The 26,104-nt window shown below is 41.3% G+C and overlaps 2 protein-coding genes across 3 annotated transcripts; one reads left to right on the plus strand and one right to left on the minus strand.

Moving 5' to 3' along the window:
• Positions 1-464: 464 nt before the first annotated feature.
• On the minus strand, positions 465-7,750 carry LOC141727277 (uncharacterized). Its single transcript, XM_074533639.1, has 9 exons — positions 7,446-7,750; positions 6,704-6,850; positions 5,755-5,892; positions 5,024-5,143; positions 4,511-4,618; positions 3,997-4,110; positions 3,565-3,678; positions 2,627-2,817; positions 465-1,743 (listed from the first exon to the last, which is right to left on the minus strand). The coding sequence occupies exons 1-7, from the start codon at positions 7,748-7,750 to the stop codon at positions 3,573-3,575; spliced, it is 1,038 nt and encodes a 345-aa protein (XP_074389740.1). The 3' UTR covers positions 465-1,743; positions 2,627-2,817; positions 3,565-3,572.
• LOC141727003 (transforming acidic coiled-coil-containing protein 3-like) lies at positions 7,712-25,437 on the plus strand. 2 transcript variants are annotated; one of them, XM_074532211.1, is made up of 14 exons: positions 7,712-7,867; positions 10,283-10,428; positions 13,636-13,741; positions 14,177-14,369; positions 15,347-15,393; positions 16,242-16,381; positions 17,000-17,111; positions 17,797-17,940; positions 21,048-21,124; positions 21,215-21,258; positions 22,104-22,264; positions 23,602-23,708; positions 23,914-24,034; positions 25,264-25,437. In XM_074532211.1, the coding sequence occupies exons 2-14, from the start codon at positions 10,340-10,342 to the stop codon at positions 25,327-25,329; spliced, it is 1,407 nt and encodes a 468-aa protein (XP_074388312.1). In that variant the 5' UTR covers positions 7,712-7,867; positions 10,283-10,339; the 3' UTR covers positions 25,330-25,437. The 2 variants fall into 2 exon arrangements, with proteins under 2 accessions (XP_074388312.1, XP_074388313.1); XM_074532212.1 differs by lacking the exons at positions 7,712-7,867; positions 10,283-10,428 and adding an exon at positions 11,174-11,731.
• The last annotated feature ends 667 nt before the right edge of the window (positions 25,438-26,104 follow it).

A 26,104-nucleotide genomic window follows, 5' to 3' on the forward strand; every position in this document is an offset into this window, starting at 1 on the left:
TTTAAGGACTGCCAAATTGCAAAATCCTATGGATGTGTCCCTAAATCTACTGCAGGCCCTGTCCATCACAGGCAAATGCTTAATGGCTCTTAATACTCCTAAAATACTTCAGATGAGTTAAAGTATTTCTCAACAGCCCATTACTCTCACCTAGCAGTTCCATCTTCTCCAGCAGGACCCCTTTCCATGGCAGAATGGTGCTGGGACTTCAGCTGCTCCATCCCACTAAGTTACAATGCCTTAAAACTCAGGGGCTGGACAAAACCAGAATTGTAAACTGCCTTCAAGAGTCTGATTTTAATCTCTGAAGACTCCTCTTTTCCACTTTTGGCAAGGACTGAAAATCCAAAATCACTGCCCAAACCAAGTAAACACCCTAGAACAAACAAGAAAGGACTACTGAACCTACATATTCCTTTTATAATCAAACTGACAACACAACTGCAAAAGCAGACTAACAACAATGTTTGAAGTTCAAGTCTTTAATTCTTCTGCATAAAGGCAAATTGCCAAAAATGTAACACAATCCCTTATTTACAATCATCATAAATCACAAGGAAACATGCACACTGGAACAACAAGGTTCTAAACATTACCTCTTAGAAAAGTGCTGTACAGATGTGTCCCTTGTATACACACATGCTCTGTGGTGTGTGACTGATACACCCTTGTGTTGGGAAAAATGCCTGAGCATGCCTGGAAATTACATTTTGGGAGTGAGAGTAGTTTCTGAGGAAGCAGCTTACTTCCAAATCAGCAGCACAATGGGCTCTTGGCCCTGGGTACTGCCAGCCCCACAGCAAGGGAAAGCAAACCCAAACTCCTGCAGAGAAACAGCCCCCAGCTCTAGCAGCCATTGGTGTCCCAGTACATGCTACACAAGGACTGTGGAACTCTTGTAACTGGCACGTGGCTTTAGTCCAAACCACTGTAGCCGCAGCTCTCACTTCAAACTTCTGCACACAGTGTGAGCAGAATAGAAAAAGGAGAGTCTATCCCAACACCATCACAACCCTCAGCCTGGACAAGAGCAGCTCCACACCTGCAAATACTGCCATTTATCCCCAGTAGTTGTGCGAACAACAGGCACTGAATGCATCCTCTCCTACTTTTTAACTGTAGACTGGCTCTTTGGGTCAAGCTGCAACACACATAAAAGCAAAATCCAGGTATTTCAGCTGTGCTGCTGTTCTAACAGTCACTCAGCCCCTGCAAGAAATGGATCTGATTTTGATAAACCATCTACCTTTTCTTTCTCTTCTCTCACCTGATTTAGGCAAATGCCACCTTAATACATCTCAGAGAACAATAAATAGGCCAAAAGTTTTGAACAGCTTGTCTTTAGTGACTGGAGAAGGCTGAAATGATCTACATTCTTTTGAAGCAGTTCTTCAGGCTGGATGCCCAGGGCTGGTCGAGGGGAGCAGAGGAGGTTCCTTGGTTGGAGGGGTTGGATTTCAGTCTGACTTGACACTGGACCAATTCTCTGGTGAAGCATCAGCACACACTGAGGAACAAGACCTCCAGAGGGAATGGCAGGATCCATCACCTGAAGCAGCCTTTGAAATCTAATGCACATTATATTATGTGTCACCTGCCAGTGCAGGCACAGCAGGAATGTCCTCACAAAAGCTTTAAGGAACATCCATTGTCATTGTAGAACAGGTTTCATGAAATTTGGAGTTTTACACTTGAGGCACAGCTTGCAGAAAACAATCTATCCTTGTAAAGGTCTGGAGAAACCTAAACAAAAAAGCAGGTAACAGCATTTTATAAACATGCTATATCCAGGCATTGAAAACAAAATATTCTCTTCTTTTCCTCGTTTAAGCTGTAGTGTTACAGTGGCAGTAAATGGAAGAGAGCATATGGTTGAGCTTATAGCACAGTATAAAGGAGAAACCCATACTGTCCATACTAAATAAAGTGTTAGAACTAGTATGAACATTTTGAGAACATGAATTACTGAAAAAATACAGTACTAGATTCTCTACATTCCTGAAGTATGTGACAGAGAGAAAAGGAAGCAGCTGAGCCTATTCTTCCCAACCCCCTGCATCATTTTTGTCTAAATGTCATTATTAATTTATAAAACAAACTTTTATCTCAATTCTAATAAACAAATTTCTGCCATAGCTTAAGTGTCCTATGGACTAAGGTTTCTTCCCTAGAAATCAACCAGATATATTCACATATATATTCACATTTATTCCTGTTTAAGACAGAAATTTTCTTTTAGCAAAGGGAAGGTAGTGTGGAATTCTACCATGTAAACACCACTATCTGATTTTCAAGCAAGATTAAACTTCCACAGATAAAGTTCCTGACACTTGAGAGTTAGAGCTCATCACAACTTAACCCCAAGGGTAAAGGCAATGCTGCTCTAAATACTGATCTTTCCATCCCAGAACACTCATGTGTTGCTGTACAGAGAAGGCATTCACTTTATACATTCTACACTAACAGAGCCTTTTTTTCAATTAGAACAAGTGATTACCAACCCACTGTATATATAAACTCCTTAATACAGCCTAATTTACAACAAAGACCACTGCAAAAATGCTAAGTATCAACTATGTGGAAACCAGACAGGCTCTTAACAGTGACCCAGAGATGCTTCTTTTACCTGAATAATTTCACCTTATGTTGATTGCACTTATGCTGACGGCAAATGTCTTCCTCTTTCAGTGCAGATCTTACACGACAGCAGCAGTTTGCCAAGACTTGATCTGCTGATCTCAGACTACATCCCTATTCTTCAAGTCTTTCTGTCACAGGAGAAATTCCTTCTTCAATACTTCTATATACAAAGAGAGACTAAATATTTTCAAATATTGAATTAGCACTTTAAAAAAGTGAAAGCATGTTAAACCTTATTAATGTTCAAAGAGTTTAAATTAAAAATCAATAGTCAAAAGAAAAATGTCAGCAGCATAATTGTTTAAAAGCTCTAACTGCTTTTTCCTCACATTGCTATAATCCAAAATCTGAGGGTAAAACTAATTTTGGCCATATTCTTAATGAGTTTTGTCAGGCAAAATTTTCAAACATCACTGATTAACAGATATTTATATCCTAGTCCATGTTTCAGAGCCTGCATCAAATGTAGATCAAAGACAATCTAATTACACAAAAGACTTATTGCTAATAAAATCTGTTTGACCCAGATTACCACCCACCTTATTAATGCACCACAGGAAGCGACAGTGCAAGAGAAATTTTTCACTAAAATCTACTGCTGCAAATGCCAAGTTGTTACTTCATCACAAAAATATTAAGAGACAGAAAAGGTGCTATTGAAATGCTTAAAAACGTTGATCCTTTTTTATTTGAGAGATAAAAACAGATTTTCTGGCTGACAGGTAACATTTGCAAATTACCAAGTCTGAAACATTAGGTCTTTTAGTTAAGGTGCTGTATTAAGTGCAAGACGATGGGATAAAACACTAATAAAATAAAATAAACTGATCTGCCTGAACTGAACAGTTGCATTCTGCAGAATGAAACGGAAACATTCTGCAACTGAAACAGAACAGATCAAGTAAGCAGTCGGCACAAACTCACCTTGGTATTTACATTTTTTTCCTCAGTATTGTATCTTCAGCATTTGCACTTTCCCATTCTGTGTCAGGGTATTCTGACTGATGTCTATCCAATAAACTGCTACAAAGTTTAAGCCTACAAATAAAAACAAAACAAAGCAAAGACTAAGTGGCATTACTATGGTAACTTCTGAACACTAAAAACAGCTACAATCCCTTTACATTAATACAGACTATAACATGAAAACATAAAGACAGAATTTTACCACACAACATATAAACATTGATCAACATATCCCTAAGACAAATAGTAAAAAATAGCTACACAAAAATTAAAAATCATATGTTTATAATAAATGCTTGGATTGAATTACAGCAAGAAAGCAACTAAGCTACTAAAATAATAGGCAAAAATACCCCTGAAACCCCAGGGGTGATGAGCTGCCTTTGATACCTCTCCAGCCTGAAGTTTGCATCTCTGCAAGTCTTCCTGTCAGGCAGAAAGAAGCTGGGTTTCTTGTGTTTAGGATTGTTCCATACTGAAGAACAACTGGCTGAAATCAAGTCACTGCATAAAAATGAACAATTATCATTGCTGTCACTACAAAACAACTTAATCTCTAGGGAGACAGAGAGGAAACTTCCAGCTCTCAGGCTGAGAAGTGAGAGGCAAACTTCCAGTTCTTTCCACAAGACAGAGTTTGAAAGGGGCTCATCAATTTCCAGCATCACCTGGGATGGCAGATGCAGCAAAAATCAAAAGATGGAGAGTCGGACTGGAAAAAGCCAAGTAAACTCAAAGAACAGAAATAACAACCAAACATACCACGTGCTGGAGGAAAGGTAAAAAAGAAGGAAAAAAAAAAAAGTAGTGACCAGTGAAGGAAAAGATGAAAAAATAAAGGAAAGGACAGCATTACAGCAAAAGCAACAAATAGAAATAACAACATAATCACTGGGGTATTTACCTTGTTATTTCCATACTTTGTTGCACTGTCATTACTTCATCTTTTCCACCAAAAGCTTCCCACTCTGAGCACTTGGAAAAAGCATCCTGATGTCCTGAGGCAGTAAGGCTGGAAAGAAAATGAAAATGTCTGAATCCATGCACTGTGGTAACACAGTTCCTCTTAATTTTTCAGAAGGGGCCTAAGCAGAGAGAAGAAACCATACCTGCAGGAACATTTTCACTAGGGTTATTGTGAAATGTCTACTAAACTAAACTGCCCCAATCCTTAGTGTTGCCTAAATCTACACACAAAACACAACCTGTGCTGTGTCTACTGACACTTTGCAACGGAGCACTGTAAATGTTTGCTATCATACAGCACAATTATTCTGACATGATCTCCCTTCCTCACTACATTGCACACATTTGGACACAATTAAAGCTATTAACAAAGGGAGGGGGAAATACCAGTCATGTTCCAAAAGTCAGTTCATGGTATCAATGACTTCCCACATGGAGAATCATTTCATACCTTTCCAGTGCAGTGTGGTACATCTCCAGGTAATGGTTTTTGCTCTCTGAAACCGCAGAGGAGTCAAAATTGTTTCTTCTTCTGCGTTTCCATACTGGAGAAGAATTGGGAGAACAGGAACTACAAAAACAGATTTTACACACGTAACACTTTTGATCTATGTTTAGATGTTTACCGCTGTTCTGTTAAATAACAGCATATGCTGCTGAGGAAGTTTTCTTTTGAGGTAGGATTCCTCAGTCACACAGAGCAACACCGAACACATCTCTCACAGGTTGGACGCAAAACCATTTTGAGCTTCACACACATCCCCTCAGGACAAGATATTTCAGTAAACAGGGAAGTGCATGTCACAGTCATCCTCCCTGCTGTGCTGCAGAAAGGCACCACTGTATGAAGGATGGGCATTCCTGCTCCTGAAAAAGCTCCTCTACTTTCAGAACATACCAGCAATGGTTAAAGAAATCTCAGTACCCGGCCGTATAAACTGAGAAGCTGAAAAAATTGCACTGCATTTCCTCCTGTTAAATCATGTAATTCAGCAATGCTGGTAAATTTTCCATATTTATTGCTCTGTACCTCTGATGGATTGCATTCAATAGCAAAAGTGTCAAACCCCAAAGCTGAGTATTAACTGCCCTTCCACACTAAACATTTCCTACAAAAACCTGACAGCACTGACCTGTACAGAATTATTTCCCTAAGTGAAGCACAGAAGTTTGCTCTCATACCTCTCAGGTGAGTGGGCAATCTGTCTGCATTCATCTTCACACTCACTTCTTCTCTGCTTTTCCTCAAATACAAAGGAGCCAGGAACATCCTCATCTTTGCAGAACCGTTCCTGGGAACTACCTGAAGGTTCTGTACTGCTAAACACAGCAGGAAAAAAAAAGCTTTAAAAAACCTATCCATCTGGTTCACTGCTCCAAACAGAAAACAGTTAAGCTGCACTAAGAATTAACAGTCTCATATGACACCCAAATGATTGAAAAACTGCAACTTCTACCACAGATCAATTCCAACACAGGTAAAACTATTCACACAGTGCTGTAACACAGCTAAGAGAATTCCATTCACTCTTCTCCTCCCAATTTACTAATTCCTAATCTTGAAAGCATGAGGTGGCATTAAGTAGCAGAACCAGCCTTGATACAGAAATTCAAAGTTGTGAAAAGATAAGAGTATTTCCTTCTTGAACACAGCTGCCACCGTCCCGCAGAGAGAGCAGAGAATTCTCTCTCTCATTTTCTTAAACATCTCAAATCCTCTCTCATATTGTCAGTGTAGGAGACATGTGTTCCCACGGACTTCAGGAAAAGGAAAGATGGAAAGTTATCAAAGTCAGGGAACAGTAATTGCCAAGTTTCTGCTCGTGTCTGTTGCTCTCCAGAAAAGTTACAGTACCCTGTGCCCACTAGTGTGAATACAAAGGGGAAGGGAATGTGCTACTGCAGGCAGAGCAAATGCCTTTCTCTCCATAACACCTGACTGCAGATTAACTCAGACTAAACAACTGCAATATCTAGAAGACTAACCGAATTCTAATGGAAAACAAAGCATTCAAGCAGACTCCCATTGTTGAGTCTGATCTTTTTTCTCCCAGTCAGGAATGCCCTAAAGGGACCACAGAGCCCACCTCACATTCCTTAAGCCCTGACTTGATTCACCCACAGAACATACACGGGCTGCAGATCCCAGGTTTCCTCAGCAGGATCCCAGGCATGCAGTGCTATCTTCCACAGCTTGATCTGCCGGTCCCAGGACCTGCAGCTGTACTTCTTGAACTTGTTGGGAGTTGCAGGGTGAACCCCTGGAAGTCGCTGGCTCCTGCAAGCACACAGTGACATTTGTCATTTCAGAGCAGAAGGAGGGCTTTCCTTCAAAAGAACCCTTAGTCCATCAGCTCACACAAGCACCACTGGTCTAACAAAGAGACGTTCCTATTTTTAATCACTTCACTGAAATGCATGTATTATAAGGCGTTAGCAAAAATAAATCCCAAAAGCAACTACTAACCATAATGTGCTGAGTCAGACTGGAGGCTCATCCAGCCCAGCACTCTGACAGCTGCCAGAAGCAGAGCCCCACTGCCCATGAACAAAGATGAAACAGAAGCATAACTCATACTGATTCAATGTTATCCTAACCTCCAGCTCCTCCTGCTTTACTTTTCCTGAGTCAAGTGCAGCTTCTTTTATTTAGTATTGTACTCAGTCTCTCAAGGATGGAGTTACCTTCCTCCCCAGCAGCCCCGCTAGTGCTGTGTTTTGCATTAATCACTAAAACACTGCTGATAAACACACGGGTTTACCCAGGTGTCACACTGTGATTTCATGCAAAAGAATGAAGCAGAACAGCTGAGACTGCAGAATCATAGAAACGTTTGTGTTGGAAGGAACCTTAAAACTTATCTCATTCCCACCCCCCGTCATGGGCAGGGACACTTTCCACTAGCCCAGGTTGCTCAGCGCCCCATCCAGCGCGGCCCTGAACGCTGCCGGGGGTGGGGCAGCCTCCGGTGCGGGTCTGTCCGGGGGGACACGGACACGGCGCAGCCAGCGGGGTTTGTCCCGGCCGGAGCCGCTCTGCCCGCACCGCCCGCTGTGCCCCGCGCGGGGGTGGGCTCGGACTCGGGGGGACGCAAGGGTCACGCGTGACGCCGGCCCCGCCCCCTCCTGCAGGGCGCTCTTCTGATTGGCGGGCGCGCCTCGAACGCCGCTCCCTCATTGGCGAGCCGGGGCTTCCGTGGGGCTTGAAGTGAGGCGGCGGGGGAGAGGCTGTAGTTGGCGTTGTGTGCTCTCTCAGCTGGGCGTCCTTAGGGCTGGTCCCGGGATCTGCCGGCAGGTACGGGGGGCTTGGGGACCCCGCTGTGAGGTGGTGTGAGGCTGGGGCGAAGTGTTTGGGTTTCCTTTTGTGAGATTGGGCGCTGCAATCTCGGTGAGCCCTCTGTGAGGGAGAGGGAGGGACAGGCTCGTGGAAGTTCGGGCTCTGTAAGCGCTTTAGGGCTGGGAGGGGCTGTGTCGGGACTTCTTTGTGAGGTTGGAGGCTCGGGGACCACTCTGGGAGCTTGGGGTGTTATAGGGGTGAGCTGTGGGGCCCCTTTGGGAGCTTGGGGGAGGGTTCAGGGGCCTTTCTGTGACCCTGCAGTGCCGGGGTTGTTCTGTGAGTTTGGTGGAAGGCTTGGTGACCCCTCTGATCTTGGGATGGTTTGAATTTTTTGGGGGGCTGGCTGAGGGCCCCTCAGTGAGCTTGAGGTGTTTGGGGAGTTTAGCGACTCCTTTGTGAAATTCACGCTTGAGTGCTGTGGACCGGGGCTATCCCCTTTTCTAGGGGTGTCTGGGGCAGCTCTGAGAGCTTCAGATTAAGATATTTGAGGTTTATTTCTGTCAATTTAAGGCTGAAGTCAGAAACTTGGGGGTTAATGGGTGGAACTCAGGTGCTCCCAGCCCGATGCAGCCTGGCCTTGAGCTTTGTTTTGCAAGAGTGGGAAAACTTTCTGCTTTTCATAATACTCCTGTGCCTTGGATGCTGATTACTTCAAACAAAGATATGAGTAAGGCCACCCTTTCACTTTATCACAGCTGCTAGCTGATGAACTTGTGAAATATTATTTGGATCAAAATTTGACTGCAAACTTTTAAAATAAAGTTACTAATTACTTTTAGTCTTTTAATCCTAGAAAGAAATTTGATTTTTAGATTTACTATCTAAAGTGGTATATGTATATGGTTTCATTAACAGTGGTTAATGTAAAAATACTTAATCCAGAAACCAACCTGAACTGAAGCATTAATATGATGAATAAAGAAGGAATGAAGGAATAGCTAATACTGGCGTGCTTTGCATGCCTTTGCATCTGCAGCTATTGTTTGCATTCCATTGCTGATTGGAAGTGCTGCTGTCAGACTTGCAGACAAAGCAGGTGAATTCTGTGGGGAGTAGGAAGCAAATTTTCCCATAAGGATTAATGCCTATATTAATGTGCGGAAATGTTTGGAGGCTTCTATAAAGAAATTTAAATACAGAGGGGTAAGGAGATTGAAAACATGACTATAAAATTTTCAGTCCAAGCGTTCTTGTTACCACTTTGACACTGAACACAAATGGATGTATAGATTAATCCTGAATATATGATGGAAAAAGGGGTGAAGGATGACATGTTTGGTCAAATCAAGCATTTGAGATCCCTTAGAATGGTTACACATTGCAGAAACCCAGAGTCTCTTCCACTTGATACTGGTTATCTTGCACAGGTGACAAAAGATACTATATCAGCTCATGTGAAATAAATTGCTTTGATAGCAGCTTTCCAGATGAATAACTGCACTTCTCAGGTGTCATCCTTCATGGACAGTAGTTATGTTTAGATCTTCCTTGCCTTCTGTCTAGCTCTTTTTTCAAAAGCAGCTGTGCATCCCTGAGTGTTATTGTTAAACCTTTAAGAACAGCAATGGCTCCAATGGGAATAAGAAGCAGGCAGAGGTCAAGTACTGCACAGTGTCTTGCCTGGTGTGTTTTAAATGTGCTTTTTCTCTATTTCTAATTTATTTTCATCCTTATTCTTGGTAGCAGCCCAGGCTTTAGTTTCAAGTCCTTCACACTAATACAGGTAGATCAGTGTTTAACAATCTACTAAAGCTTGTGCATGTCCAGTGTAAGAAGAATATTTCAGAAATACCTTTCTAATGATGCTTTTCTCATTTGCATACCAATAATGTCTCTGCTGCAAAGGATTCCTAAGTACTCTGTGCTTTACAAGAGCAGCATACGCTCCGACAGTGCAGGAAAAGGCTGATTTGATCCGGGACTCTGATCCCAAACACACCCGAAGTAACCACATTGGTTTCTGCTGTTAGCTGGTGTGCAATGCAGTCATGAGGCCGTGGCAGTGAACAGGTGATTGCCATCTGTCTCATGTGGCCCTTGCAGGAGCAGTTGTGTTGCTCAGCCGGGTGCCCCGTTCCGGGAGACACGGCTGAACGCCGCTGCTGAAGGGGCTGGGAGGGAGGAAGCGCTGCAGGTGACAGAGCTGCCTTTAGAGGACAGGCAGGCTGGAGTGTGAGCTGGGGAAGGCACAATTAGCTTTTCAAGCCCCTACCAAAAGCCAAGGGGCTGTGCACTGCTGCTTTCAGATCCTCCAGAGTCTCCTGAGACAGGCCTTTCCCTGGGAAGCCTTTCCATGCTTCCAACTTTCCCTTTGAAGCTGTTAGTCCTGGCTCATGTTTTTCCTTTTTTTCCCCCCCCACCCCTTTCTCAAAGGTAACCTTTCAAACTTCTCAAAGAGATCCTCGCGCTAGAAAAATCCTGAGTCCTGCCATGACAGACAAACTTCAGACTTCTTTTGCACTTGACGACTGCCGTGAAGATGTGGCAGATGATGTTTTATTTGCACCCTCTGATAATGAGTGAGTAGTGTTATCCATATGGGGCATGCTCAAGTTAACTTTCCCTAATGTAATCCTGTATAGTTAAAGTATAATATTGTATAGCAAGATATAAACTATGCAAGATGAACAAAATTAATATTGACCAATGCATGAACTTTTCCAAAGATAACTGTCAATACTTTTAAGAAAATTTTATCTTGATTGTAATAGTAATTATTGAACTTTATTCCTAACTCCTCTGTAACTGATTTCATTAAGTTAACTAATGGTATGGATAAATAGCTTGAGAAGAGATACTGTAAGAAACAGTTTTGTATTCTCTACTTGATGTAAGGTTTCTGTGTGAGAATACAACTATTCTGAAGCTAAGCCTTCAAATATCTTACCTTGTATGTTAAGTACTGTTGTATCTTGAGGACTAAATCTAAAGAGAAATCTTCTGAAGGGTTAGATTGAATTGACACCTTGAGCCAGGGGATATGAAGATTTTCTTTAATCTAGCAGCACAAAGTGAATATACCATCAGTCACAAGTGTAAACATGTTTATGTGCCTTTATAGTCTAGCAGCCTGAGTCTCAAAGTGGCTCATAGTAGCTGTTTGTAGAAGAGCATAAAATCTGTAATGTTTCAATTTGGGGGAGTCGTGACAATATTAAATGCAAATTTTGTTACTGCCTTTTAGCCCCCCTTTAAACTAGTACAGGTGTCTGACCTCTGTAATTCCCACCAGCAAGAAGTTTCAGGTCTTAATTTTGCCTTCTGCAAGCAAATACACCTTTTTATTTATTTTTAACTGCCCAGCACTTTCATTTGATCCCTGTTTTTGTTGTTGGAAGGGGGAGAACAGCAAAAAGATGGCAACACTTAAACGTTTAAGTGTATGTGTTTGCTTCAACTGTTTATTTCCATGTACAGTCTAGTTCAGAAAGCTATTTCTGAACTAATCACCGCAACTAAATAATGTTATGGTATTTATGCCCCAAATTCATTGCTTGCACAAATAAACAAAGACTTGGTACTTATGAAGCTCAAGTGAGTTTAAAGGATCAACACCGAATTGTTTTAGTTAGGGCACGATTGCATCAATGCACTGCTTGTGCTGAACATGCCCTCTCTAGTTTTAAAATGTGGGGATTTGTTTGTAACAAATCGGTGAAAAGGCTCCGTGTTGCTGAACGGGGTCACTTTGGACTGACGTTCCGAGCAGGTGTCTCGCTCCTGCCGGGCATTTATGAGGTTAAACGCTGAAGGAAAGTGGGAGGGACCCGAGTAGTCGCAGCCTGGGGCTGAGCTGTTGCTGGGAAGAGGTGCTGAAACCGGGTGAGAACAACTTCTTCAGCTCTTATCTCCCGCCTCTGCTTTCGAGTTTAGCAACGTGGAGTTTCTAGTGAATGCCTTTTAATCATGTTCTGTTCTGCAGCAGACAAGGATGGCATATAGAAATAATAACTTTGTGGAGGGACAAAACAATGGGAGGAAATCCTCTTTCAGGAAGTAATGGCGTAACTCTCTGTAGTCTGAGGCTGAGCTTTCAGAAGTTGTGTGGAGTTTGGGGAAATAAAGTGGGCAGCAGTAACTTGTAGAATATTCAGCAATAGTGAGTACATAAACGCTGTAACCTGTATCTTGCCCTAGAAAATCTTGCACCTTCTCTTACCAGAGAAGTGTTTTCTTGTGTATTGCTCTGCTCGTCACATCTGCTGTTGTACAGAATGTAGAGTGCCTGAAGTTCAGGGTCTGGTTTTGTATGTAGGCCCTCCAAAATCAAATGGTGGTGTATGTTTTCGGGGGGGGAAATACTTCCCAGAATGTCCAGACAGAGTAATGACTAGTGTGGGAGGGACCTGAATCATGACTTTGTTTGGTCCCAGACTTGAGTCTATCATGACTCAGATGAATCTGCATGAAGATGGTACCACAAGCTGTGTTTGTGTTTGAGCTGCTGACTGTCAGTAACTCTCCTAAGCAGTGTTTCATTGCCTAGTGAAAGGGCAGTGTCCAAATGGCAATGTCCAAATGCTGTGCTGAGTGCAGCAGTGTCCAGGGATGACTGGCATAAGGTATCAAGGCTGTGTAGAATAGGTAGCTTAAGAGCACTGGTTAACTTCAGGGGTTGATCTCCCTATGTCTCATAAGTACCAGAGCTCTTAAGCCTTGGATGTTTAGGTGACAGTTGAATTTTTGCTGTTTTATTTTGCTGTCAGTTGTCATATTGAAACAAACAAACAAACACCAATTAATGTTGCAACAGGAAAGTTCATAACTGGGGAAGGAAACTGCTGAGATGACTATCTTTAGGCAAAAGGTGTTCTTAAGTCTGGGAGAATGGGAGAGAACAGGCTTAGGTGGAAAGAGCATTGTTCAAGAGGTGCTTTCCCCACTTCTCCAAGATTAAAGTGTGGAGAATCAGACTGCTACTGTCTGTAAATAAAACGGGGAAGTAGGCAGCAGTGTTGTGCATGGTGCAGCATGGGAAGGGATCAGGCAGTTTTGTTCTCTGCTGAACTCTGCTGTTTCTTCTGTGCATGTTCTTTGTATCTAAATGCTATCTCTAGTAAAAAGATCTGGTTCTGAAGCTGCATTTTTCTTGGCAGCGCACAGATTTTTTACTTGGTGATGGAATATGTTGTTACCTTTCCTAGAAAGTCCGGTTATTAATGTTGCTATAGACAGTCAGGTGCTTGCCAGAACTAGACTGGCACAAATTGTTCATTTGACAGAAGTGTTTGCACTCTTGCTCCCTGTGTAACATGATCAGTTAGTGTTTACCAAGGTGAAAAGTTTACTTACTGCTGACAGCATAAGTGGAGCATTGGACTTCCTTAATGAAGTTCAAACCAATAATCACAACTTTGCCATGGAGAGGGAGGCAGGCTGCTTGTAATTCTGTTCTTAATTAAACAAAGAGCCTATCTTTAACTTAAAAAAAGCAATGAGCCTAACAAATGAAAATAAGAGAGCAGTGTTAAGTGAATAGAAATAAATGAGGCTGCTGTGACTTTCTGCTTCCCAGGAAACATTGCTTCTCATGGTGGGAGAGCTTTCTGTCACCTAAGTTGTCACCAGGCAAGACAGTGAATTTACATACCCACCATCTTTAAACTTTCCTGTACTGTTGCAGTAGAATCTCTCAAAGAAGCTACCTTTGTTCAGTTCATCTGATAATACAGAATGTGAACTGTGTGATGTAAATATTGATGTTTTTGTTTGTTTGTTTTCTTTAGGGAAATTGTTGAGCAGAGTGTGGCCGAAGATGTGCCAACAGTTCAAGAAGAGAAGATGGGAGGTGAAGCAGAAACTCAACTTCCAGGGAAAAGAAAAAGAGAAGTGGTAAGGCATAGGAAAGACAGACAGATCTTACAAAGTTGTTCCATGAAACAGAATTCTCTGGCTTAAAACTTAATCTTATGAAACCTTTTTCTGATATTTTGTCTGAGAATATTTGTCTGTGGGTTTTTGCATCTTCAGCAGCTCTAGAAGGAATGCCAGCTGTGCAGACCTGTGCAAATTGGTACCTTGGTATTTAGTATCTTTTTTGATCAGCAATTGCATGTAAGGACAAACATAAAGGTGTGGCTTCTAGAAAAGTGGCTCCTGAGCTGTGCTCACTGCGGGTAGTTTAATTTTTATGCCTGTGAATTCTTGTTTTTTTTATACTGGCTACCCAGTTAGTTTATGACAAACCAATTTGATCATTAAAATGATTCTTGTTGCATTTAAAAATAATTATTTTAACAATTAAAATTATTTTGTTTTTCGTACCAGGAGAAGCAAATGAAACCATCTAAAAGATCTCCACCTAAGGTTGCTTCGTCTCAAGATAATTTGGTCTCCACTGTGAGCGGAAAAAAGTCAACGGCTGCAGAAGAAAATAAACCTAGTTGCCCTGGAATTGAAGGCACAGCAGATGAGACAGCTGGTGCTGAACTGGAAGAGCTCTTCAGACCATCACCAGAAGGTAAGGGCGTTTCTTTTAGACAGACTGAAAATCTATTGTTTCAGTGTATAGATGATTTTCTACTTAAGTTCTATTATGGATAGTATTTTCTCTCATTTTGCCCTTCTGAAAGGACTCCAGACCCCACGAAGACTAGCAGTGCTGGGAAATGTATCTAAGCCTATTTCTAACTTCCTCTGGTTTAAGCTAAGATGAGAAAGCTGGCTATTAGAATTCAGTGGTCTGTGAGGATCGAATTTAGGCTGGTACAAAAGCTGTCTTTTTATCAGTGGCAGTTTCTGGGCTGAAAAATTGCTCCCTTAAAATAATTCCTGGTGTTAAGGGCTTTGTAAACTGAGAGCTTGAGAGCTGTACACCTGTGTTTGTGAGACTTGTAGGTTACTGCAGGCCTTACACCACAGTATGAAACCAGGAGTGCTGAGTGATCTTCCTGACAAGGATGCTTGTCTTGAGAGCTTCCTACATGGCTGTGATTTAACTACTTGGAAGGGCTATTCCTGGTAGGAGCATTGTGTGGAAGGATAAGCAAACGGTTTGGCCGCAGTGCAGTCTGTCATTTAACCTTCACACTGGAGTGGAATCACTGATTTGGGAAATGGTTATAACTTATCCTTCAAATCTGAGCTGTATGCTAATTTTAGTGGTGAGATTGACAATCTTGCTCTTTCATGGGGCCTTGTGTGTAACAGAATATCGGAGTTGTTGCTTTAGCTGTAGAACAACAGTCCTTCAACTGTGCGTTAAACCCTATGTGTTCCTACAAGTGCTTGGGAACAAATGGAAGTTGTAAGTTTGCATAGCTTAGAGATCTTTGCTTTTTCCAGGTCTGGATAGAAAGTCATTTGAACCAATGAAGAGCTAGAAGTTGAGACTGAGAGCAGGGATTTATTTGTTTTATGCACATGTGTTTGTTTGTGTCTGTGCTGGAACAATTTGGCAGTATTGCATCTTCATTGTATTGTTTCTTCATTTTCCAGAGTTTGGAATGGACATAGACTATCTGGAACAGTTTGGGTCTTCATCAGTAAGTATGATGTTAAATATTTTGTTTACCTTCCTGTCAGTGTGGTGAGGAAAGCAAAGATGAAAGTGTCAAGCCTTAAATGTTTTAATGAATTAACTTCACTTGGAATTGTCCACAGAAATTGTCAGGTATTCCAAAGGAATGTGATGACAAGGCTGGGGAAGGGGTGATGGTGCAAGGAAATGTAGTTATAAGCAATTTAACTAAAACTCAAAGGTCTTTGGCTGTCAGTGTGCAGAGGTGTTATTTTTCTTTAATAGCACTGAAACTGAGGTGAATGATGTTTCACTTCTGGCCAAAACTGCTAGAAGATGATGCTTTAAAAGTGCAGGATCATTGTTTTAGAAAGTTTTTCTAAGCTCTTTTGCTTTACAGCCAGTTTCAGAAAATCTGTCTCTAAGTGAGGCTTGTCATGTTTTAATTAGTTTAGTTATTCTTACTATTACTCTGGACCCAAGCAGGAGAATATCTGAGCAGTGAATGCACTGAATTGAAGTTGTTTTAGTCATGCTGTGTTTGTCCGTATGATTTTATAAGTGAAGAGAAAATGGCATACACTGTGTTTTCAGCTTATAATACTATTTCCCTGTGTCTTCTGGTTGGGAATAGTTCATTGATGTTTGCTCTTTTGATTCAGTCTCTGAGCAGATTGAGCTCTCTTCATATGACATAAGGACTTAGGCATGTGGGCATGGAGTTCTCTTATGTAATTTTCCTCCTGAGAACAGTGCTCTGGCCACTGAAGAATAGGCTCACCCACTCTTCAGAGGATTATTTGTGTGTGTGTGGGATGTGTGTGTTGAGCTCTGAAGCAGATCTGTCAGTTTATGCCTCTTTCCCGCCTTCAGTTCAAAGAATCAGCCTGGAGGAGACAGTCGCTGTATTTGAAGTTTGACCCTCTGTTGATAGACAGTCCAAGTAAACCACGGTACTCTGATGGTACTATTGAATTAAGTAAGGGAATCATCACAGCTCCATCTCAGCCTGGGTAGGTATTGACTTTACATAAAATCAGAGTTGTTTAGCTTGGAAAAGATTTTTCAGATTGTCAAGTCCAACAGTTAACCCAGCATTGCGAAGTTCCCCACTGAACCATGTCCCCAAGTGCAACATCCACACATCTTTTAAATAACTGCAGGTCTGGTGACTTGCCTGTTCCAATGGTTGACCACCCTTTCAGTGAAGAATTTCCCCTAATATCCCATCTAAACCTCCCCTGGTGCAATTTGAGGCTGTTCTTTCATCCAGACTTGTTCCTTGGGAGACCGACCCTCATGTCACTACAAACTCCCTTCAGGTTGTAGAGAGTGAGAAGGTTCCCCTGAGCCTCCTTTTCTCCAGGCTGAGCCCCCTGAGTTGTTCCTCATAAGGTTTGTGCTCCAGACCCTTCCCCAGCTCTGTGCCCTCCTCTGGACATGCTCCAGCACCTCATGACCTTATAGTGAGAGGCCTGAAAGGGAACACAGGATTCAAGGTGTGGCTTCACCAGTGCTGGGTACAGGGAGACAATCACTGCCCAGCCTCTGGACTGACTGCTGCTGGTACAGGAGCTTTGCAAAGAAAGACAGCACTTGAATTTAATGGTGTTATGTTTGTTCATTTTTAGGCCTGTTGCTGATTTAAGTACAGTGCCTGAGGAAGCTGGAAAGCCTCGAGTGAGTCTTAAGAGTGACGAAAAAACAAAAGGACTACATCTTCTGGGGACATGTACAACTTCTGTAAGGGTGTCTGGAATGCTATCAGGCTTCATGTTGATAGTTTAGGAAGGGGATAGACTAGGTTCTGAATTTAAGACTTAGGTGGGTATTTTAGGGATTGCAGAATCTGATAAATGTTTACTTAAATGGTTGTTTTAAATCAGGTTGGATACTCGTTTATATTGAAGTTGAACTTTGTGATGAACATTTTAAGTATTAAAAGTATTTTTTGTGGAAGCTGATGCCATTGCACACGGTCTAAGGGAATTTGAGCTGTTTTTAAGAATGCTCTAATCAAGCAATCCTTTTAAATGCAAGTCAAGCTTCAAAAGGCAAGCTGTTTTGTAATTGCATTCGTGGGATGAAAAGCACTTAGGTGAAGCTGGATGCTCTTGCAGCTATGGTTTACAGCTTGAACAGATTTGCCTGCAGCAGCTCATCCTGAAATCATCTCTTGCTTGTGAGGAACAGCATGATGTCATGTTCTTTGTCTCTGATAGCTGTAATTGGTGGATAATAGTTTTGGTTCTACGTTTTAGGTATTTCTTAGAGCTATGTGGTCAGCTTCAAGGTAAGAAAGTTTTATGCTAAAAGTTGTGCAGGTATCTGGTGTGAGTTACACTGACTTCAAATAACATGCATGCACCTAATCAGTGGTATGACAGAAAGAATCTGTTTAAACTTTGCATTTTTCTTTTCTTTACAGACTGATCCCCTAATTCCGGACTCCCTGAGTAGTGATGTTCCTCTAGTCCCTTTTGCTACTTCCACAAACACTGCTGTGGATGCTGTTGTGCCAAAATATAGCCAAAAAGACATCGATGCAGCTATTGAACTGCTGAAGAGAGAGGTATGGTGTTGTAATCTTCGCTGCAGTGTTTATACAATTACAATATGCATACAGTCCCAGCTCTCTGGCTGCCACAGCTCTCGGCTGTATGGGGGATTCCATACCTTCTTTTGATGTTTGGCTGTGTGTTCTTCCTCACACGGGGCACCAGTTGTTGTAATCTTCACTGCAGTGTTGTTCTTGCCTCGCTGCTGGGGCTCTTCTCCATTCTCTGCAGCACAGTCCTTCCTGTCTTCTCAGGGGCTCCTCTTGGGCTCTCGACCCACCCCTATTTATCTGTTACCTTCACGAGCTACAGCTGCTGCCCAGCTAAGGACCCTGCAGCTGCAGCTCGTTTGGAGCAACTCGGACCCACACAGGTCTTACAATACAACATATATTCAGGCCCCCACATTGACACACACAGGTCTTACAATACAACATATATTCAGGCCCCCACATTTCCCCCCTTTTCTTTTAACAATTATACAATTACAATACGCATACAGTCCCAGCTCTCTGGCTGCCACAGCTCTTGGCTGTCTTAGATACAACCATAGAATATATACATATCCCTATACAGTCCCAGCTCTCTGGCTGCCACAGCTCTCGGCTGTCTTTAGATGTTCCAAGGCTCTTTTCTTTAAAGGCCATATTCTTACAGCTTTCTGCTGCTACAGCTCCTTAATTCAAAGGCCATATTATATTCCAAAAGTCCCAGCTCTCAGGCTGCCACAGCTCTCGGCTGTCCAGGGGATTCCATACCTTCTCTCAATGTTTGGTTGTGTGTTCTTCCTCACACGGGGCACCAGTTGTTGTAATCTTCGCTGCAGCTCGTTTGGAGCAACTCAGACCCACACAGGTCTTACAATACAACATATATTCAGGCCCCCACAGTATGGTGGCCCTTCCAAAGGAGAACTTGGCATAGCCTTGGAAGGTTCTTTTGTTTGGATTATCTGGGATACGTGTTTCTCATGGTACTTGACATGAGTATCTCATTCCGAAAAGCTTGCTGTGGACTTGATGGGTGCTGTAGGTATAGAACTTTTTAGAGCTAGCACTTAGGGACATAGGACAAACTTCATTATTAGTCAGGTTCTGCCTTATATCTACTCACTATTAGAAGGCACCTGTTATCAGATGGGATAGTTAGGCTTAATATCAGTGATCTGGATACTTCTTACTCAAGAAGCAGGAATACATTTTCATGCCAATGGAAGAGAGTGACTTACATAACTTCCCTAAGAAAAGATAAAGCTGTAGTGCTATGTCAGTTCTTTTCTTGTGGGACCTGAATGCATAAGAGCATGTCCAGCTGAGAAAGTGAAGGTGAGGTCTGGAGCTCACTCCAGAGGATAAAAACATTAGTGAAGGAGGGAAGAAGTAGTTGGTAAGATTTTAAGCCTTTTCTGTAATTGCAGAAATTGCCTTTAAAAGCCCATCTTCTGACTGGTGCAAGAAGACTTCTATATCCACTTAATGAATCAAGTACTCCAGTTGTTGAAGTATGACTTCTGAGATATGTTACCTTACAAACACTAAATAATGTAAGAGGAGCGTTTGAGCATAAATATCCTTAAAGCTACTTATATCACTTCAGCAAAAGATGGAGCTTCCAAAATTCCTGACTGCTGTACTGCAGGCAGTGGCATTAGGGGCACCAAACAAAGATGACCTGTGATTATTTGCTGCTTAAGTTCTTCTTTTGTTTTAGAGTGCAGAAATAGTGGCTTTTGTAGGAATAACTTTTACTTTGTGTCATTTAGGAGGTGACTTTCACTCAGCATATTGTCTAGTACAGGAAAATAAATGTAGCTTTGACAGGGGACAGCTTTTATTGCATTGATCTAAAACTAAGAACGTATATAATAGCGGGGGGTTAAGCTTGTAATATCAGTAAAGTGCTGCTCTTTCATGTTGGAAAGAACTACTACTGCACACACTGTTGTAAGTGTGACTGGATGACTCCAGCTGTGTCACTTAAATAAAAATGCCTGGAATTACAATATCAACCTGAAAGGAAGACAGGCTGACTTTTATTTTTGTTTCTATCTGTGAAACAATTCAGGAATAGGAGGAAAGTGAAAATCCATTTTCCTTCTTGGCAAATACAGCACTTGGGGAAGCCTGCTTTTTTGGGGTCTACTGAACCTGTTTTGAGCTTGCAAGTGCCAGTTTCCAATTTGTTTCCATTTTCACACACCTTTGCTTTTGTAATATTTTTTCCTAGCTTAGCTATCACTACTTGTCTTAATAGAACATTCTATTTTTGCTAGTATCCTGCTTCCTGTCACCTGAAATATTGCAATATATTTAAAATTAGATTGCTCTAAACTACGGAAAAATCAGTGTACTACAGTTTACTGTGTAGTTTTGTGACAAAACCAGCAAGCTAGCAATAATCATGTGCTTCTACTTTCTCTTTTATTTTTTTAAATTCCAGGTTATTTTATGTATTTTGAGCCTCTTGTCTTTGAAGGCCTCCCACAGTGCAGTTAGCTCTGTGGTTACAGCTCTTAACTTGTTACGGAGCTTGCACAAAATGTTTAGCAAAGAGTATTTGTGCTGCTTAATTCTATTACTGTGAGCTCTGCTTTAGTTTAGCTATCATTATTCTCAAATGAATTGAGGCATCTTTTCATCCTCATCCTCCCCCTTTCCACTTTGCCTAATTTAGTGTTGAGTAAAAGTTACTGCAAACAGCATTTTGGTCTTGAACAGGCTTTTGTTTTTTGTGTTTTGTTTTTGGTGTTTGTTCTCTCATGTGTTAATATTAGCAGGTTTGTGAAGTACTTTTTTTCTCTGCCCTGTAAATAAGGGAAATGTGTGTCACTTGCTAGAATGTTCCTTGGTCCATTGTGTTCTCGTTATAGCTGAGTTGACTCTGATCTTGCCACTTGACAAGATACTAGCAATGTACTGGGAATCATATATGCAAAATCTGTGTATTAATCTAAATTTTATTTGAGTCAAGTTTGTAATTAAACAATTTTGATTCTGTTAAGAAATTAGAACTTATTTCTCTCTCTGTATTAATTTCAAGTTGCCCTTCAGACTGTTTTTAGTATCAAATCTTTTATCTCTTGTTGTGCAAAAAGTAAAGGCTTACCTTTTCACCCTCAAAGGTTCAAGAGAAAGAGCTGGAGATTGAGAAATGGAATCAGAAGTATAATAAGCTTCATACGGAGTACAAAGAAATGGGGTATGAATCTGTCCTGACTTTTATATCTACTTAGTTATTCCAGATGCTTTTTCTAATGTATGTTCAACTTTTCTTTTTCATGGTTTTTAGAAAAATAGTTGCTGAATTTGAACTGACAATTGCACAAATTATGGGTAAGTTCCATATTTACGCTTGGCGTGCCTTGGGGGGCTGGGACATAAGGTTTAAGACAAGATAGACTCACAATTTTATGCATATCCATAGACATGATATCACTTGATAGGTAATGATGACTTTTTGAATCAGGCATGAACACAACTTTTTCTGATTCTTCACTGGCGCTGTTGGTTTTTTCAAACTGGCAGATCCAGTTGTCAGCACTCTGTGTTTAATTGTTCATTCTCTGGCATCATTTAAGTGGCAAGGTATCACTAGAAGTTGTTGCTGGAGGATTTGGCCTTTTGCTTTAGTCAAGTTTGTGGCTTCAAAACTAGGAAAGACATCCACTGAAGCTCTTGTATAGTTCACTTTCTTAGCTCAAAGCTGAATTAGGCACATCTGAGCCAGCTTTTCTGTGCTCCTCTAAGGCCATGGGAAACAGCTTGGGTGTATAACCCAAACCTCTTCTGAAAGTCTGCTGTGCTAGTCTGACTTGTTATCCCAGTCTCCTCCAGATCTTCCAGCTGTTGTGTATGTTTAATGAAAAATATTTTTGGATCCTTGCTTCTATCACAACATTCAAGGCTCCTGTAACAGTAGACTCTAGAGGAGCAGGAGAAAAAATGCTTTTGGCAAGCACATGGTCATGGTCTTGAATGGCTTTAAGTTTGGTGTGAGGCAATATGTAACAAAGATACAAAGACTTCTTAAGAGCACAGACATGGTGTCCTTAGAGGTGAGAGGCCAGGTTATGAAACCTTCCTAAGGGGAAGAATTGAAGGTGTGGGGTTATTGGCTGTACTATGGAACTGGTTTTATGCTAAAGCAATAACTATCATGGGTTAACTCCACTCTCTAGAGAATGCTCAGAAGCAGAAGGAAGCCTCAAGGAAAGAAATACAGAAGCTGATGGAAGAGAAGCAGCAAGCTATTTCAGATCGGAACTCTATGGAGAAGTCCTTCTCTGAAGCCTTCCAACGACTTGAGAAACAGAAAGAGGTGTTAGAGGGTTACCACAAAGTAAGATGATTTAATGCAAATAATACCCTTCACTAAATCTCATTTGTTTTGGGAGAGGAAATGGTGTCATTTCTAGAGCAGCCATTAATTAGGTAGTGTAAGGACTACCTGTAAAACCAGGTGCTAAGTTGTTTATTTAAAAATTATTAAAAAACTAATTTGTTGTATTTAGTGACTGACTTAAAGTAAGATAATATCTTAGAAGGCAAAATTTCTTCAAACAGAAGTGAGCTGTTTTCTTGCTGCAGCACATCTCTTTTGCTAATCATAGAGACTCTCATGTGGCAGCTGCTGCATAAGAGCAGCTTGTTTTCCCTACACCATGTTGAATGGATGCTGGAGAGGATGTGCAATTATAAGTCAGAATAATAGGTTATTAGGTGCTCCCTACTAAGATGCTTGTGGCTTTTTTCTAAAGTTAAAGTAAAGCCTTTGTTCTGCAGCTTCTTCAGAGGCTGGAGGAAAGAAGGTAGTGAGGATAAGCTATGGTTTCTTACTCCATGAAATGCATGAAAATTGATTCAGTTGGTGCTTTAAAAAGTGCCTTCAGATTTTTTTCATTCAATTATCTTTAATGTCCCTGTTTACTAAAAAACTCAGAAACTAATCCCTTAGAAGTTTCATGCTAGTCTAGGTTTTAGAAACAGGTATAGTGTCTGTTAAAACTTCAGTTTCTTCTTTGCTAGCATGGCAGGCTTCCTTCATCTTGTGTCCCTTCCCTCTCCACCCTAAGTTCAGAAGCCCTTTCTTTGGCACAGAGATAAACATTGCTTGGAAACCCAATTACTAAATTCAAGACCTGAAATTAGTAGAGTCTTAGCAATTGTTTCAAACAGTTCCAGCTTCCTACAATGGCTAATAAAATATGTTCATAGTGTGAGCTATGGAGTTACCAGGGTGACGTTCTTGCTGTTAGTGTTGGATTTCTTTACATCATGGTCCAAAGCCTGAATCTTTCTGTGGGTTCTTTGGTGAAGTTGGATTTGTAGCTATTCTTGTGGCAATTGTAACTTAATACAAAGCTGATTTAAAAAAAATTGGAGCAAACCAAACAAAACCAATCAGTGACTGTTGTTTTAGTTGGCCTTCTTTACTAGAGTTTGCTACTGAATAATTTGTTGGGGGCAAATATGATGAATAAATGTTTGCAAGGTTAAGATAGTTGAAAGGAAGCAGTTTAGTCCATATAGGCATGTGGGATTTAATAGTTGTTTCTGGAACTGCAGTGAGCAAATACTGCCCCTCAGGTGTAGTCAAATAACCCCATTGTCAAGTGGGGAAACTCCTCCCTCTACTAGCTTAAACAACTAACTGAACTTCTTTGGGTTTTGGGTCAGAATGAAGAAGTTCTGAAGAAATGTGCAGAAGATTTCTTGTCTAGAATTAAAAAGCAGGAGCAGAGATACCAGGCGCTGAAAGCCCATGCTGAAGAAAAGCAGCAGCAGTAAGTACTATGTAAAAAAGCCAGGTACCAGGAATGGCACACACAGTTTTCACAGTAGCTGCAGAATGTGGTTCAATAGTGCCAAAACCTGGCTTGAATATACTTCATCTAGTAATTAATCTCAAGTACAAGCATCTAGTGTGATTCTGAGAGTTCTGCTGTGCTGTCTGAGGGGAATGTAAACACCATGTTGTGCCTGTTTCAGGGCCAATGAGGAAATTGCCCAGGTCCACAGCAAAGCCAAGTCCGAGACTGCAGCACTGCAAGCCACTCTGAGCAAGGAGCAGATGAGGATCCAGTCTCTGGAGAGGAGCCTGCAACAAAAGGTCAGTCACAGCACCATGGGTGAGTCTGCCCAAGCTATTGCCTTGGCCTAAGAACTCCCTGGTGTCAGGGCTAGGAGGAGCCTTGCTGGCTGTGCTGGTTGGGATGGCTGCTCTCCTGCTAGGCTTTGGGAAATTACCATTGAGACCTGATATAAGTGTCATGTCAGGACTTGTCTGTATGTTTAGATTCTTTTGGAGCACAAGGTTCATTTCCAAACTAGTCTGGGCTCCTGTGTCAGGAGGTTACTGAAGAGGTGGTGATTACAGTTATATATGGTGCAGAGCAGAATCTGGGAGTAAATTTGAATAACTGTCTGGCTCAGCTTGTTCATGAGCATGACTTGTAAGCTGTTAGTACATATTTAACTGCATGTGACTCAAGTTTTCAGTGTTGTTCAGGCCATTAGTCCTTGCACTTTATATTGTTTCATATTGAATAGGTGAAGTCTCAGAATGTTTTGTGAAGGCATATCCTTTGTTGGAACCCTTCAAAGGAACAAGCTTTCTGAAGATTAAAAGTCACTGCTGGAAGTGCATGCTCTTAGTTTTACTTTATTTTTCTTGCTGCCAGTATTGAAGACTCAGAAATTGATAATGCTGACAGATTCCTGTTATGGAAAAAACCCATACTTGTGAGTCTTCAGGTTTATGGCTGAAGTTTGCATAGCAGAGGAAACAGTAGGCCTGTAACTGGAGAGATGAGACAAAGCATTTAACACAGAACTAGGTTTGGTCTTGTCATAAATACAGTAACACTATAAGAGTTCTTATTGAAATGGTTTAACTGTTCCATAAGAAATGGAAATTTCTACAAACTGGAAATTTTCACATGTCAGTAAAAGTATCAAGCATCATTTTACAGAGTCCTTCTTGTGAAGGTTAGAATCTAAATTGTCCATGTCCTGAGTTTTGGTGTACCTAACAAAGGCTGAGCCCCAAAAGCCTTGTTTCCCTGGATCAGTTGGTCTCCATGTGTTATGGGAATGTCTCTGGAAGAAGCAGAAACAGTGTACTGGATTTCATTTCTCATTTCCTGAGACTGCTAAGGATGCCATGGGATCTTTGGCATTGTAGACTCTCCTTTACATTAAATTTGCATGAGCCGCTATCATGTAAATGAACTTCCTATTGCATGTACTGGCAAATGGGACTCTACTGCAATCGGCTCACTACAAGGTTCTAGCATAGTTTGGACATACCTGAAACTCACTCTTTTCTTTCTTCCACAGACTAAAGAAAATGATGAATTAACAAAAATCTGTGATGACTTGATCCTGAAGATTGAAAAAAATTGATAACTGTCTTGTAAATATGTTTATTTTCTCTGACTTGCTGTCTTGTGTGTTTATTCACTTTTTTTAATGTATGTGAAGAAATAATAAAGTTCTTGATTCACACTTCGATATTGTTGGCTGTATCTTTTGTAGGAAATATCTATTATGTTTAATTGCTGCTTCAAATTAACAATGTCTTTCATAGCATTTTCACACATTGCTCAATGAAAAACTCTTGATCAGTGTACCTTCAGTCTGTGCCCTGTGTGATAACTTCAGAGTTCTATACTCCTGACCTGGCTTTGCTGGGGAGAGTTGCCATGGGCACTATCTCCATTTGCTCTTGCTGCTCTCTCACTTAAGTCATTCCAGAGTTACCAGATTGAACTGAACCTGCACAAATGCTCTCAAGTGTTTAGTTATGTAAAAAGATTTGGAATTTAACTTTGGCTTTGGTTTGTGGGTTTGGGTTTTTATAATTAGGAGGAGCTGGAGTGATTTTGTTTTTGCAGATCAGCTAAGCAGAGGGTTTAATGGCAGGACCGATTGCTGCTCTCCTTCTCTGGGGTTTTCCATGTCATTAGTCTGTCTGACACTATTGGCTATAAAATGGTCAGTCAATCTCCCTGGCCCTGCCCACAGTGGAGAACCTTGAGAGCTGTGGGCTGCAGGTCACAGGCCATGATGAAGTCAGCCCTAGGCAATAGCAGACAGCTTGGATAAGATCAGTCCTGCTGTCTGTCTGTTATTACCTGAAATTACTTGGGAGGTTGTTCCCTCACTTCCCTGACTTGTA

The sequence above is a fragment of the Zonotrichia albicollis genome, chromosome Z, assembly GCF_047830755.1.
Source record: "Zonotrichia albicollis isolate bZonAlb1 chromosome Z, bZonAlb1.hap1, whole genome shotgun sequence".
Classification (NCBI taxonomy): Eukaryota; Metazoa; Chordata; class Aves; order Passeriformes; family Passerellidae; genus Zonotrichia; species Zonotrichia albicollis.

Excerpts from the sequence above, each read along its gene's own strand:
- LOC141727003 (XM_074532211.1), top strand. The coding sequence starts at position 10,340 with ATGACAGACAAACTTCAGACTTCTTTTGCACTTGACGACTGCCGTGAA. Across the intron at positions 21,125-21,214 it reads ACGGAGTACAAAGAAATGGG|AAAAATAGTTGCTGAATTTG; the intron begins GTATGAATCTGT and ends CATGGTTTTTAG. Across the intron at positions 21,259-22,103 it reads GACAATTGCACAAATTATGG|AGAATGCTCAGAAGCAGAAG; the intron begins GTAAGTTCCATA and ends TCCACTCTCTAG.
- LOC141727277 (XM_074533639.1), bottom strand. The coding sequence starts at position 7,750 with ATGAGGGAGCGGCGTTCGAGGCGCGCCCGCCAATCAGAAGAGCGCCCT. Across the intron at positions 6,851-7,445 it reads GTCCCTGCCCATGACGGGGG|GAGCCAGCGACTTCCAGGGG; the intron begins GTGGGAATGAGA and ends GTGTGCTTGCAG. Across the intron at positions 4,111-4,510 it reads CAAAGTATGGAAATAACAAG|TGACTTGATTTCAGCCAGTT; the intron begins GTAAATACCCCA and ends ATTTTTATGCAG.